At 48.0% G+C, this 12,322-nt stretch overlaps 4 protein-coding genes across 4 annotated transcripts; 3 read left to right on the forward strand and 1 right to left on the reverse strand.

The window, feature by feature from the left end:
* Positions 1 to 1,011: 1,011 nt before the first annotated feature.
* Positions 1,012 to 2,681, reverse strand: N7483_004197 (uncharacterized protein; the record flags this gene model as incomplete). Its single annotated transcript, XM_057087634.1, has 2 exons — positions 1,012 to 2,242; positions 2,296 to 2,681. 2 exons carry the CDS (start codon positions 2,679 to 2,681, stop codon positions 1,012 to 1,014), a joined length of 1,617 nt encoding a protein of 538 aa, XP_056947463.1.
* A 1,948-nt stretch (positions 2,682 to 4,629) lies between these two features.
* N7483_004198 (O-methyltransferase) lies at positions 4,630 to 6,045 on the forward strand (the record flags this gene model as incomplete). The annotated part of the gene is made up of 4 exons (XM_057087635.1): positions 4,630 to 4,800; positions 4,857 to 4,989; positions 5,089 to 5,215; positions 5,277 to 6,045. The coding sequence occupies 4 exons, from the start codon at positions 4,630 to 4,632 to the stop codon at positions 6,043 to 6,045; spliced, it is 1,200 nt and encodes a 399-aa protein (XP_056947464.1).
* A 2,024-nt stretch (positions 6,046 to 8,069) lies between these two features.
* N7483_004199 (uncharacterized protein) lies at positions 8,070 to 11,072 on the forward strand (the record flags this gene model as incomplete). Its single annotated transcript, XM_057087636.1, has 1 exon — positions 8,070 to 11,072. One exon carries the CDS (start codon positions 8,070 to 8,072, stop codon positions 11,070 to 11,072), a length of 3,003 nt encoding a protein of 1,000 aa, XP_056947465.1.
* Positions 11,073 to 11,548: 476 nt separating this feature from the next.
* N7483_004200 (Sm-like protein LSM2) lies at positions 11,549 to 12,045 on the forward strand (the record flags this gene model as incomplete). The annotated part of the gene is made up of 3 exons (XM_057087637.1): positions 11,549 to 11,562; positions 11,627 to 11,877; positions 12,014 to 12,045. The coding sequence occupies 3 exons, from the start codon at positions 11,549 to 11,551 to the stop codon at positions 12,043 to 12,045; spliced, it is 297 nt and encodes a 98-aa protein (XP_056947466.1).
* Positions 12,046 to 12,322: the final 277 nt, after the last annotated feature.

Raw genomic sequence — 12,322 nt, forward strand, 5'->3', positions numbered from 1 at the left:
ACTGTAATCTTGTTATCGTGTTATCGTGTTGGGAAAACAGTCACACGCCACAGAGAGGGGTAAATACTAAAGCCACACGTCAACTTGACAACAGTTCAACATCAGAAGAAAAATCAAATAAAAATAGAATGAGATCAGTTTAACCGCGGGAGTCGCATTATACAAAGAGAATACCCAAGGACCCTCGTCGGGCGACAATAATTCATCCAATGTACTTACTATACGGACTACTTCGTACAAAGCCGAGATCCATAGATCAACACCTGGCATAGACCATCGTGATACTTAGTGCCTGAGCCGAGGGTCTCAGACAGATTGCTTGTTAATCCAATTCTAGCCCATTGCGTCAGATCGCTGATCGGATCCGCATATCCGCATAGAGGTCCCTGATAACGGCACTTGTAGGAACTTCCGAGTCATGAACTCGGTGAATATCGCATGTGAGTTGGACATGTGTGCTGTACTGTGCTGATTCTATGGTACTATGTTGTCATTGCAAATTGAAGTCGGTGCCCCTCTATACCCCGCAATGGAGGGTTTGAGGAATATCTCCAGCATTCTTCGAGGCTCGAGTATTGCATCAGTGGACAGGACCCGCTATAGATTGCTACAGGTAGTACACCTGGCATGCAGTGAACACCACCATCAGTAGGTTTAAGATGACGCACCATAACCGTAACATTTCTGGATGGTACGAAAGTAGAAGTTCCGGACATCAGTCACGGTAGCACATTGGTTGATTCTGTGCAAGTTCCAGAGCTATCGAGTTGAAGAGATCAAGTTCTAAAATCTCACATGTCCAGTTATGGTTGATCATATGTATCGAAACATGATATTCAAATTTGTTATCAGATAGGGCATGAAATTTCTTGACATTCAAAATATGACAAGACTATTTAAAATGTCCAGGGAAGATCGCGCATACATTCACTTGAAGACTTGATAGCCCCAGGCTCAGATCAGAGCTGAGATGCACTGTAAATCTCAAACATAGATCGGAAACAATCCAAATCACTCGACGTACTCGTCATGTAAAGCAACTTGCTTCTCTCTTTTCTCTCTGCCAACCGCGCCCATAACCAAAGCAGTCTCCAGATCTCTTGCAGCGCTAGCCCCATCTTCCAGGCCATGCTTCAGCAGAGTTCCCTTTTGACAAGCCTCCTTATCCAAAAACACAAGCTTGCGTCGATTCGGCGTAAACAGAAGATCCAGCTCCTCCAGTGTCCGTCGTGAAGTCTCAGGGAAGAAAAAGTACACCACGAACGAGATACAGATATTGATCCCACCAAAGGTATAGTAAACAATGTAAGATCCCTCATTCAAGGCTGTGGGCATGTACAGGCCCAACCAAAAGTTAACAAACCAGTTAACGGAGGTTGAGAGCGCAGTACCTCGACCACGAGCATTGATCGGGAAGACCTCGTTCTGATATGTCCACGGAAGTGACGCCATACTCGCACCAAAGGTAACCATGTAGAGGAACATGAAAGTCACCGCCGCATTACCAGCGTTCTTATCAACGAAGTTGAACTTTAGTTCCTGGGTCGCGCTATCAAAGTAAGGCGAGCCATAACCAAGTAACATCGAGGCCACGATGATCATGCAGATACCCATCAGAATGGGACCAATAATCAGCGGCTTTCGACGACCATATACATCCATGAGCATCGTCAACGAGAATGATGCAACAAGGAACAACGCGGACTCAATACCGTTCGACAGCAATGCAGCTTGCGTACCTGTGCGACCTGTCTGCGCGAAGACCTTCGCAGCATAGTATAGAATGATATTGACACCAGTAATCTGCTGCATGAACTGAAGACCCATAGCCAAGGCTGTTCTGCGACGGTACTGCTTGCTAGTCAAGAGAGCCAGGTATGAAGGGGCAGGTGTGCCACGCTCGTATTCGACAACGACGCGGATTTCCTCAAACTCGGACTGTACGACAGGAGCGTTCTGGTCACCATTTGCATGGAGCGTAGCGAGGACTTGTAGGGCTTCGTCGGCGCGGTCGTGTCGAAAGAGCCAACGGGGAGACTCAGGACGGAAGATCATGATAGCACCGACGATTGCACCAGGGACGAGCTGCAGAGCATAGCACATGCGCCATGCTGCAGTGCCCTGGATGTTATTGGCACCGTACTGGACCCAGTACGCGACGAGGAGACCCATTGCGATACCCAGACTCATCATGGAGGTCATCATACCGCGGATTTGTGGTGGTGTGATTTCGGCAGTGTATCTGAGAGAATGTTAGCGATGGTTGGCATTTGAGGGTCGATGTTGAGTTCTTACAAGGAGATTGTCTGGAATAGACCACCCGCTCCTAAACCATTCACGACTCGTCCAGTGATGAACATTGCTTGGTTTTGGGAAGCGACAATGATGGCTTGTCCGATCAGATAGATCAAGACACATACCAAAATGGTGATCCGACGACCGAAGCGATCGGAGATCAGAAATCCAATCATGAGAGAGCCTCCGAATTCACCTGCCAGCAAGGCGGCGGTCATGACACCCTGTCGGAATGCAGATGGAGTGTGGAAATAATCCAGAAACTGGGTCATGGTGAGGATTCCACTCATGGAGGCATTTTCCCAGCCATAGGCAAAGCCCGCAATGGCAGGGGGGATGGCATAATATAATTTTCGTGACAACGAGGTATCAATTTCAGTGGCCATTGTGATTGACAAGTCTTTGACAATGTTGACTATATCAGCGCCCTGAAGAATCAGATCAGAAATTTCTGAAAGCCGGGGGAGCGGAGAAATTTATACACAGCTACTGTGGGAACTCCATTTTTCTCTCGCCAAAACAATTCTTGCGATGCCAGGGTCTCCAGTACCCCAAGTTCCAAGGTTGCGGGGAGGGCTAAGCTTTTTGCTCCGGATGGTTTTTTTTGGAGCCGGCTTGGCGGCTTATACCATAACCGGATTTCATTGTTATACGCAAGAAGGACATCCAAAAGGCAGGGATGACCGATTCCGGGGAAAAGTCCGAGCCGGAGAACGTGGAGGTGTGGGGTCTAGGGGCTCGGTCCCCGGACTGCTTCCCCAGATCAAGCTTAGAGCAAAGGGTCAGGCCTCACTTACCACCAATGGCAAGACTTAATTTCACATGTGTATCCCCGCTGTTCCCTATTCAACAAGCGCCCATGGCTGACTCTTTAATTCCAAGGTTTAGCAGGGATTGTTGATGGATATTCACTTATCCTAGCGGGAAAAACCCCATACTTGGGACATGTGATCTTGCTCAAGTGAGAAATTTTCAATCGAGGCGATTGCGCTAGAGCTGAAGCTGATGGCAACTAGGGGGCCGCGGAAGAATATTCTCGGTTATGCCCAGATGTAACTCCATCAGCCCGGGGTAAAGGTGCTTCCACGGGAAGTTCAAGCGACATGGGGCCAGCAAGTGAACTTCAAGTTGGAGACATATTTTCTTGCAACTAAAATGGAGGACACATGTGCACGTGCATCCATCTGGGTCCTTTTTCTTAGAAAGCTCGGTGCGCTAAAAACTGGCAGCCAGCGGTTGTCAGTTCAAAATGTCCAAGTCCCATTAGAACCTTGGAAATTGACATGCTGTAGTTTACCTGTTTGATCGAGCACCACCTGGGTAGTCGCCTTGATTTACGAAGTTAGAAAGTTGAAGTTTCACCATTATTTGTCGTCTCTTAAAGTTTTGATCGTCTTTTATGAGAGATGGACTTTATGAAATATGAAGAGAGATGATTTTGAAGCATTCCCGAGGTCGACAGTCTTGGAGCAGGTGAATTGCACTAAGAAATTTCATGTCGAACCTTGGAAGGAATGAAACCCAACATTGAATGAAATACGTTGAAGGCATCGTTGAAATCATTCTGGGTGCCGTTCAGATTCAGCGTGATGCTTCGGAAAATAACGAGACAACACGAGTGCTGACTGACAAATATATTTGAGAGCAGAACTTGAACTTCAAGTCGAGGTGACTTAAGTGCTCGGCTTTAACCTTGCCCAGGTGGAACTCCATCCTTTGACAGCAGGATTGGCCCGGGAGTAATCAAAAAATATTGTGGGTATACCTCAAGGCTCAGGTTAGTAACTTGAATGCGATATTGGATACGAATCATACGATGGGGCCGTTCCAATGGATCGTTTCATCAAATTACAGCCTTGGAATTGATTAAGTCGGAAAGCCTGAGACAGGCTGACTTCCAGATCAGCTGCAAAGATCCGGTATGGATGATACACCCTATATTTTTACACGTCCAACAAGGCAAGAGATAGGGCTCGGAGCTTCAAGCTGTCATGCGGACTCAGATATTTTAGGCCCCATTTGCGACGACACGGGCTGCTCATAGGCTCGTAGTTACGTCAAGGGGCCACCAGGGGGTAAGCTTAATTATTATTGGTCAAACCGCCTATTGTGGATGAGCGGGTCTTCTAATCAGCTCAACCAGGCTGCGCATACAAGTATTGAATCAGGCAAATCAGTGCGAAATTTTGAACAGAGTAAAGTATAAAGCAAGCTGCTTATATCTTCAGATCATTCAGAAAGTTGGAAACTTGAAAGATTCAAGCCTAGAATTTCCAGTGCATTCAATCCCGTTTTTTGTTACTCCATACTACTGTGATTTGTGAACTCTTCAAAATGACTGATGTCTTGTCTAAAGCACTGTCCGCAGTGACAGAGGCTTTGGCTAGCCCGCCATCCCCTGAAAGCATCAATATTGGGACAGCAATGCAACTGCTCGGCGCAATGGATGATCTTCGCACGATGCTTGAGCCACCTAATCTTGCTGTGATCAAGCTAAGTATTGCGGTGAGTAAGGAACCTACTCTGGACCAGAAGATGATTTATTCTGATTCTTGTACTAGCCGTATGCTCTGAGTGCAACTCGAGTTGCCCAGGGAATGGGCATCTTCAATGCATTCGCCCAGGCGGAGGGCTCAAAGGAATTGACATTGGAAGAGCTCGATGAGCAGACAAAGGGTGATAAGCAACTCCTCTGTAAGTTGAATCATTTGAGACTAATATGAGGGCTTCATGAATGATGCCAAATGTTTCTCCGTTCCAATATACTGTGCTGACTAAGGTGACTATTACTAGTTCGCATAATGCGCCATCTCTCTGCTTCTAAAATATTCACATTGGTGGATGGCTCGAAATATCGTCCTTCGCCATTGGCATTGACACTTGCAGACGGCTCGCCGGTGGGTGACTGTGTGAAGCATTTGTACGTTCACATCTTAGGCTGCTTAGAAGACCATGGATGGACTTTGAACTGATAAACATAGCTATCTCAACATGAGAGGCACGAGCTTCCTCAATGAATATCTTCGGGACAGAAACTACACTAATCCCGACGATGCCAATGATACGGTTTTCCAGTATGCCCACAATACAAAGGAGCATTTCTTCGAATGGCTGGACCATAACATAGAGGACCAATTGGCATTCAATTCTGTGATGACCATGAATCGTCAATTTAGCCAGGGTGAATGGTATGAGGCCTTCCCCGTGGAGGAAAAACTCAATGTCTCCGAGTCTCCTGATCGAACTTTGCTCGTTGATATTGGTGGTGGCATTGGAGCTGATGTTTTATTGTTCAAAAAACACTTCCCCCAGCTACCTGGCAAACTGGTAGTTCAGGACCTGCCCGGTGTGATCAATGACATCAAGGGTCCACTGCCTGAAGGAGTCAGCGCTATGACTTACAACATGTTCGAGACACAGCCAGTGAAGGGCGCCAAAGCCTATTATCTTCGCACTGTCCTACATGACTGGCCTGATAAGCAAGCACTCGAAACTCTCAAGATGGTTCGGGAAGCCATGGCCGAGGATTCGATTTTGCTTATAAATGAACACAACATGCCAGAGTCGAACCAGTCGAACGCCTCTACTGCAATCGACCAGGACATGATGGAAGTTTTCTCTTCTTTGGAGCGAACTGAGGCAGAGTGGAATTCTCTACTTGAAAAGGGCGGATTTAATGTGGTGAAGGTTTGGAAATCTGCGCCTAGTGGTCCACTTGAGCGCGTATTATATGAAGCTGTGAAGGCATAAGTTTGGCGGTCATTGATTTTGGTTATGGCACCTGATATGCTGCTCACAATCCAAGGACATCCACATGTGGCTTGCATTCCAGCATAGAGAGGGGTCTCCCAGATTTGGCTGGAACTTGAATATTCCTACACTACACATGTGCGGTACTATCTACGGCGTATGAGTTTCAATCGATGTGTCTTCTTGTACAGGCTTTAATTTCTATCTTACGATGCGTTAAAATGTATGAAATTGTGATTGATATCAAATCATTGCCAGTGGATAGAGGATTCGACATCTGGATGGTACGGAAGCCACCCATCACCACCACCGTCACCACTTGGGCACGTACAAAAACCCAATTAAGGCCTTGAAATTCTAATTTAGATCAGATCAAAACCAAGTAACAACGTCTCGGTGTCAAGCACTTGAGGACACAAGATATTCATAGATCACTGCGAGTATGATCTTAATCTGCAATCCCCCGTCGATCTTCATCCTCTTCTAGGGACCAGCATTGGAGCCTAATTCCGGACTTGAGTTGATTAAAAATTCGATGCAGTCGAATGCCACCGTCTCACAGATGGAGATTATCTCGTTACACATTTCTTTTGTCTGGCCACGTTGGGCGGCTATTCGGCGCTATCCTCTCAGGGATGAAACCGAAGAGTCCAACCAGATTTTTAATCGGATGAATGCAATTATTCAGGGTTCCAAGGTTTCAATTATGGGATCCACAGTAATAGAGATGAAGCCTTTGGACTGGGAATACCAATCATGGGATTTTTCTTCATCAAGCTGAGATTGAGAATGTATCATGATATTAGCCAGGTGTTGACCGGTTTTAGCTTTCAATATTGACGTCTTAGTACTCTTAGTACTCCTATTATGTCCCACTGGCATACTCCACCATGGGACATACTCCATAAGGAGTAGTAAGGCACCAATCCGATGCCCGAATTTATGCGCCCAGGGGAATTGCAGGTCAATCACTCGGTAAATTGGCATTAAGAAATTCTCAGGTGACACCGATTTGAACTGATTCAGGTTTGGAAACTAAATGCAACTTGAGTGCACTGGCTATTAATTAATCGGAGATTCTATAATTAATCCAGTCTGAAGCTGTATAGGTCTCAAGAGCAATGTTGTGTCATTGATTCTGCTTCAATTCTCCGCCTCTAGGGCTCTCTTTCACTTACTCCGAGTCCCTCGCCCTATTCTCTACGGTGTGAGTGACCTTGACCGACATCCAATTTTTGATCTGCATCATGCTAGACTAATTATCCAGCAATGCATGGTTCTCGTGGGCCCAAAAGAGTCATATTGAACCCGCACGGGCCGTGAGGGGGAACTAAACATAGCATCCACAGCGGTTACAGAGAACTTCTCACTGGCTGCATCACCAGGGTGGGAACTTCGTCACACTTTCTCCCATCTTGATTCGTCCACCCTCTGCATTATTCTCAATCACTTTACCTCTGTTGCAAGAAATTTGGGAGGTATGAACCGGTCAAAGGCAAGAAATTGCTGCCGGGCGACGCGCCCATTGCCTCACAGCCAATCACCATCATGAAATATATCCATTTGGCAAGGGTGGTTGGTCTTGGTCGTGCCCAATCCTGCAGTAGCTCATGCACATTTGTGATTATCTGAGAGCAAGGATCGATCCATGCACAAATCCCCAGCCCTGGGAGAGACATTCCGACGAACGCCGTCCTTGTATATTATTATAGTCTTTCCCCACGCTCCGAGTGACTTGATCGAACTTGCGTGCTTCATTTCGTCATCACGTTTTTTTTCCTTTTCTTTTCTTTGCTGTTCATCATCTGGCTCTGGTAGCTAAGGTGGTTTCATTCTATTCTAACTGTCGCTTGTTTTTTTTATTGTGCGATTTCAATCCTTTTGACCCGTTGATCGGTGTTCATGCAGTTTCCTACGAGTCTCAACTACACATAGAGATCTTTTCAGTCCCACCGCGATTATATACGCCACGCTGCGGAAACAAAGACCAATAAGCACGATATCAAGCAGTATTCAAAATCGAAATGGCTAGCACAGTTCGACCTTATCCTGCACGATGCCCACCCCTTCGGCAGGCCCGAGGGACGTTGCTTAATACTATAATGGAGGATACCCGGGAGTCACAATATATCAACAAGACTGCTAGCAGTCCGCCGCTTCAGAAACCTGCCAGTATGGCTAGCCCGAAGTTGGCCAGTCCAAAGTTGACCTTGAAGACCACTGGCCTATCAGCCCCGACCAATGCTCGTCTTGCCAAACTTATGTCGCCTCTCTCTGCAGTTTCTTCATGTTGCTCTGATGTGGACTGGCAACGACAAGTGCAAGGGTTTGACGATCTTTATGATGCTACTGATGAGGAACTTGAAGATATCGATGACGACTCTACTGATATCGTTTCTTCGTGTTTCTCTCCGGGAACACGCCCGTCCAGCCTGGTCACACCAATCACAAGGAATTCATACACCTCAACTGGAAGTCGAAGACGCTCGCTGACTCTGGAGATTCCATCACCGACCTGCCGGCTATCGATGAATGGAACTCACAAGAGCTCGCCAGTACCTCCAACACCTCCACCCAAGATTCCTGTCTCTCCTGCAGCGCTTTCTATGCTGGGTCGATCTGTACCGGCATCATACGCTCCACCCTCGCTCGATGGAAGTATTTCGTCTGACCAGGACTCGCATATGAGCGGACTGGCCACGCCAGATACCCAATCGCTTCCTGACATGAACTGGGATGCACGAGACATTCACGTACGGCCTTATGCTGATGGGAGTGACACGGAAGATATGGAGCAGGAAAACTCCGATCTCCATGACATTCCAATTACTATCGAGGGCCCGGAGGAAGTGGATTGGAACCGTGTTCTGGGAAGCTTCCCTCAAATTCCTGCGGCGCTTCAAAATTCATACGATGAGCAGTCCCGAGGGACAACTCCGTCAAATGATGGTGTTTTTCTTCCCGATGGAGCTCTGGCCATGCTGCATCACATCCAACTCGATGGTGCCCCAGAAACCTACTCCGAAACATCCGAGGAAAATGGCGAGATGTGGGAGCTCCAGCCACCTCCGAGACGTCCTCGAAGCGCTGATGGTCCTGCACCCGTATCAGCAGTGTCTGAAATGTCGTCTTACAGCTTCACCGAGCTGAGCATTCCTTCCCCTGGAGGGTTCTTTGCTTCGCTCGCTCCTCGTGCTCGCCATACCTGGTCTATTCCCAACATTTCCAACTTGCCTCCATCCTCGGCCGTGGCAGAGCGGTTTTACAATCTACCATGGCATCAAGATGAAGGAGAGGTCGTCGAGCAGGTCATTGAATGGCCTCAACATCCCAATGAAGACGATGATCCCTTAACCGCAGTGCGCGATGAGGAAGGCCCCCCAACTGCGATTCGCGTCCCTTGTGAAACTCCGACTCGCACTGTCACCCACCAAGACAGCCCTATGACTGCAACCTTTGAAGCAGTTCAAGAAATCCCGCATTCTGCGACTGTGCACGAGTATGAAGAGAGCTACGATCAGGAAATGCAGGAACGTGCTGCGGCTAGTCTAGACCGAACCAGTGTCTGGCTTGCAGCTCAGGTATCTTACATGTCTGCTTTGAGTGAGACAAATCCCATGAATGAGACTGTTGCTACACCTGCTACCGAGGTGGAAGAAGAGGAGGACGATTCGGAGCTGCTGGACACTCAACCTAAGAAATCTGTCCGGTTCGCTGAGGGTACTCCATTGGCTCCCAGCCCTCTACCTCCGATGCTTGCCAGCAAAGACTCGATTTACTGGCGTGGATTCCAGTCCATTCTGGATCGAGGTGATACACCTGATGGCTTCATGCACCGCAACATGCGTTACGATGCTGTGCAGTCATTCCGTTTGGGATTGGTGGACAACCACATCAACTGCCTCACAGGAAAATACGAGCTTGTTCTACCAGAGCGACCTGCATACAAGGGACCATTCTCTAAGGCACCCCGGAACTCCACAATCACAACAGAGCTGGCAGACAAGGCTCAGTTTGCGAAGCTAGAGAAGGAGCAGCTCGTCCTCGCCCAGCTCTGTGAGCCTATGTGGGCGATGGAGGCCCTCCGCGCTCTCAACGGTGGCAAGCTTCTCACAAGTCCTGCTGCAAACCGCCTTGCACTGACCAATAAACCACCACTCGACCCGCAAGCCCCGCCCAAGCGTGCCCTTCGTATCCTTGATCTTGGTGGTCAAGGGTCATGTGAATGGGCATGGCATATAGCTCATGAGTTCCCGAATACGAAGGTTTATTCCGTCAACAACAAGAAACAAATCATCAACAGCGGAATTAAGGGACCGTCAAATCACCGTGTGATCTCCGTCGCCAATCTCTGGGAACTTCCATTTGGCGCCAACAAGTTCGACGTCATCACTACACGTTCCTTGCACGCTCTGCTGAAGACAGAATGTCCCACCGGTTTCGATCAAGACGAGTACGACCTTGTCTTGAAAGAATGTCTCCGTGTGTTGAAGCCGGGCGGCTTTTTTGAGTACATGCTGTTAGACGCTGAGATTTCCCGCGCAGGCACCCAGTCTAGTGCCTCGTCGGTTGAGTTTGCTTTCAATTTGCGTAATCGCGGTTATGATCCTGCAGCATCAAAGACCTTCCTTGCCCGTCTGCGCGACACTGGATTTGTCGGCATGAAGCGTGCTTGGATGTTTCTACCAATGGGCATGGAGCCAATTGAGCCTGAACCTCCTCGGGAGACTCCAGCACCTCGCGTGCAGAGCCACATCGAGGATTACGAGGCTGTCCAAGGACCTATTGGTAGCACCTCAGACATTGCCAGCATTTCGGGATTGCTCGGAGGTTGGATGTGGGAGCAATGGCTGGTTCAATTCCGGATGGAGATGGGTCGAGAGCGAGATAAGTTGCTGGAGGGTGTCGGGGCGATCTTTGATGAGGGGCGGAAGAATGGTGCGGGTTGGACATGTCTCTCTGGCTGGGCGATGAAGCCCAAGGTTGTGAAGAAGATGCCACAGATGACACAGATTTCTTGGTTATAAGATGGCACTTGGAGTTTTTTTTTCTTTTCTTCCCTGTTTGCATTGATACCATTGACTACTTGCGCACCGGGTGGTCTCTTATGTAGTAATTTAATGTGAGATGAGAGACGCGAATGAGTTGATTTGATTAGCATGATAATCAGATGGAGATTCCTCGAGTAATATTGGAAAATAAATCATCTCCTCAGTATTCCTTGACTCTAGTGAAGTGAGCAGGGAGATGATTCCGCACATCCAGTTCAGACGGATCAACACCGGGTGGAGCACACCACGTGATCATTACCCACCACTCCAGCATCGTTCCTTCCCTTTTGCCGTGACAAGATTCCCCCGCGCCTTCCAGATTTGAGCTTCAACACGTCAACTTGATCTCTTAATCAGGTGATCATACTAATAATTGATTGCTTTCACTCTCCGTACACGATCTTCCGACCTTCAATTTCCCGCAAGCGCCCTGGGCATTACCATCCGCCATCATGCTTTTCTTCAGGTACGTTCGCAGCTCATTATGAATTTCATGCCGCGAAACTCGCGCTAATATCACCGTGTTCTAGTTTCTTCAAGACCCTCACCAACCAAACCGTCACTATCGAGCTCAAGAATGACATTCGCATCCGGGGAATCCTCAAGTCAGTTGACCAGTACCTGAACATCAAGTTGGATGACGTCGAGGTTTTGGATCTGGACAAGTACCCTCACCTGTCATCGGTGAAGAACATGTTCATTCGTGGAAGTGTGGTGCGCTACGTGATGTTGCCCCGATCGGAGGTTGACGTCGGCCTATTGGAGGACGCTACACGACGAGGTAAATAACCCAAATGCAATCTACGGACTGCGCAAATGATCCGCCATACGCTAGCAGCGTTGACGCAGATTGAGCGCATATAATCCTGTCATTTCTCTCACTATTTGGCAACCAAAAATGCTAATACACCTCGCAGAGGCTGCCAACCAGGTGGGCAAGGCTCGTTAAACCACCACGACATTTACGCAACAATCTCAACGTCACAATCTATATCCTTGCTAATGCCTTTCGACGCTTTTCCACGATGTGATGTCTCTCCGAAGGAACCGAGAGGAATATTAGGGCGTACAGGGCCCACTTGCGGGCGCCTGAAGGGAATCAATGACCCCCTTCTAGCCACATTTTAGAACCAAGTGTTTCTTTCATTTCCTATCGTTAACTGTCAGCATTGCTTTATATGCGATAGCATTGGGCAGTGGAACGAAACTGGAAATCAAATATACTA

The sequence above is a fragment of the Penicillium malachiteum genome, assembly GCF_028827825.1.
Source record: "Penicillium malachiteum strain IBT 17515 chromosome Unknown utg000002l:1.0-8849297.0:1.0-8852440.0, whole genome shotgun sequence".
In the NCBI taxonomy this organism is placed as follows: domain Eukaryota; kingdom Fungi; phylum Ascomycota; class Eurotiomycetes; order Eurotiales; family Aspergillaceae; genus Penicillium; species Penicillium malachiteum.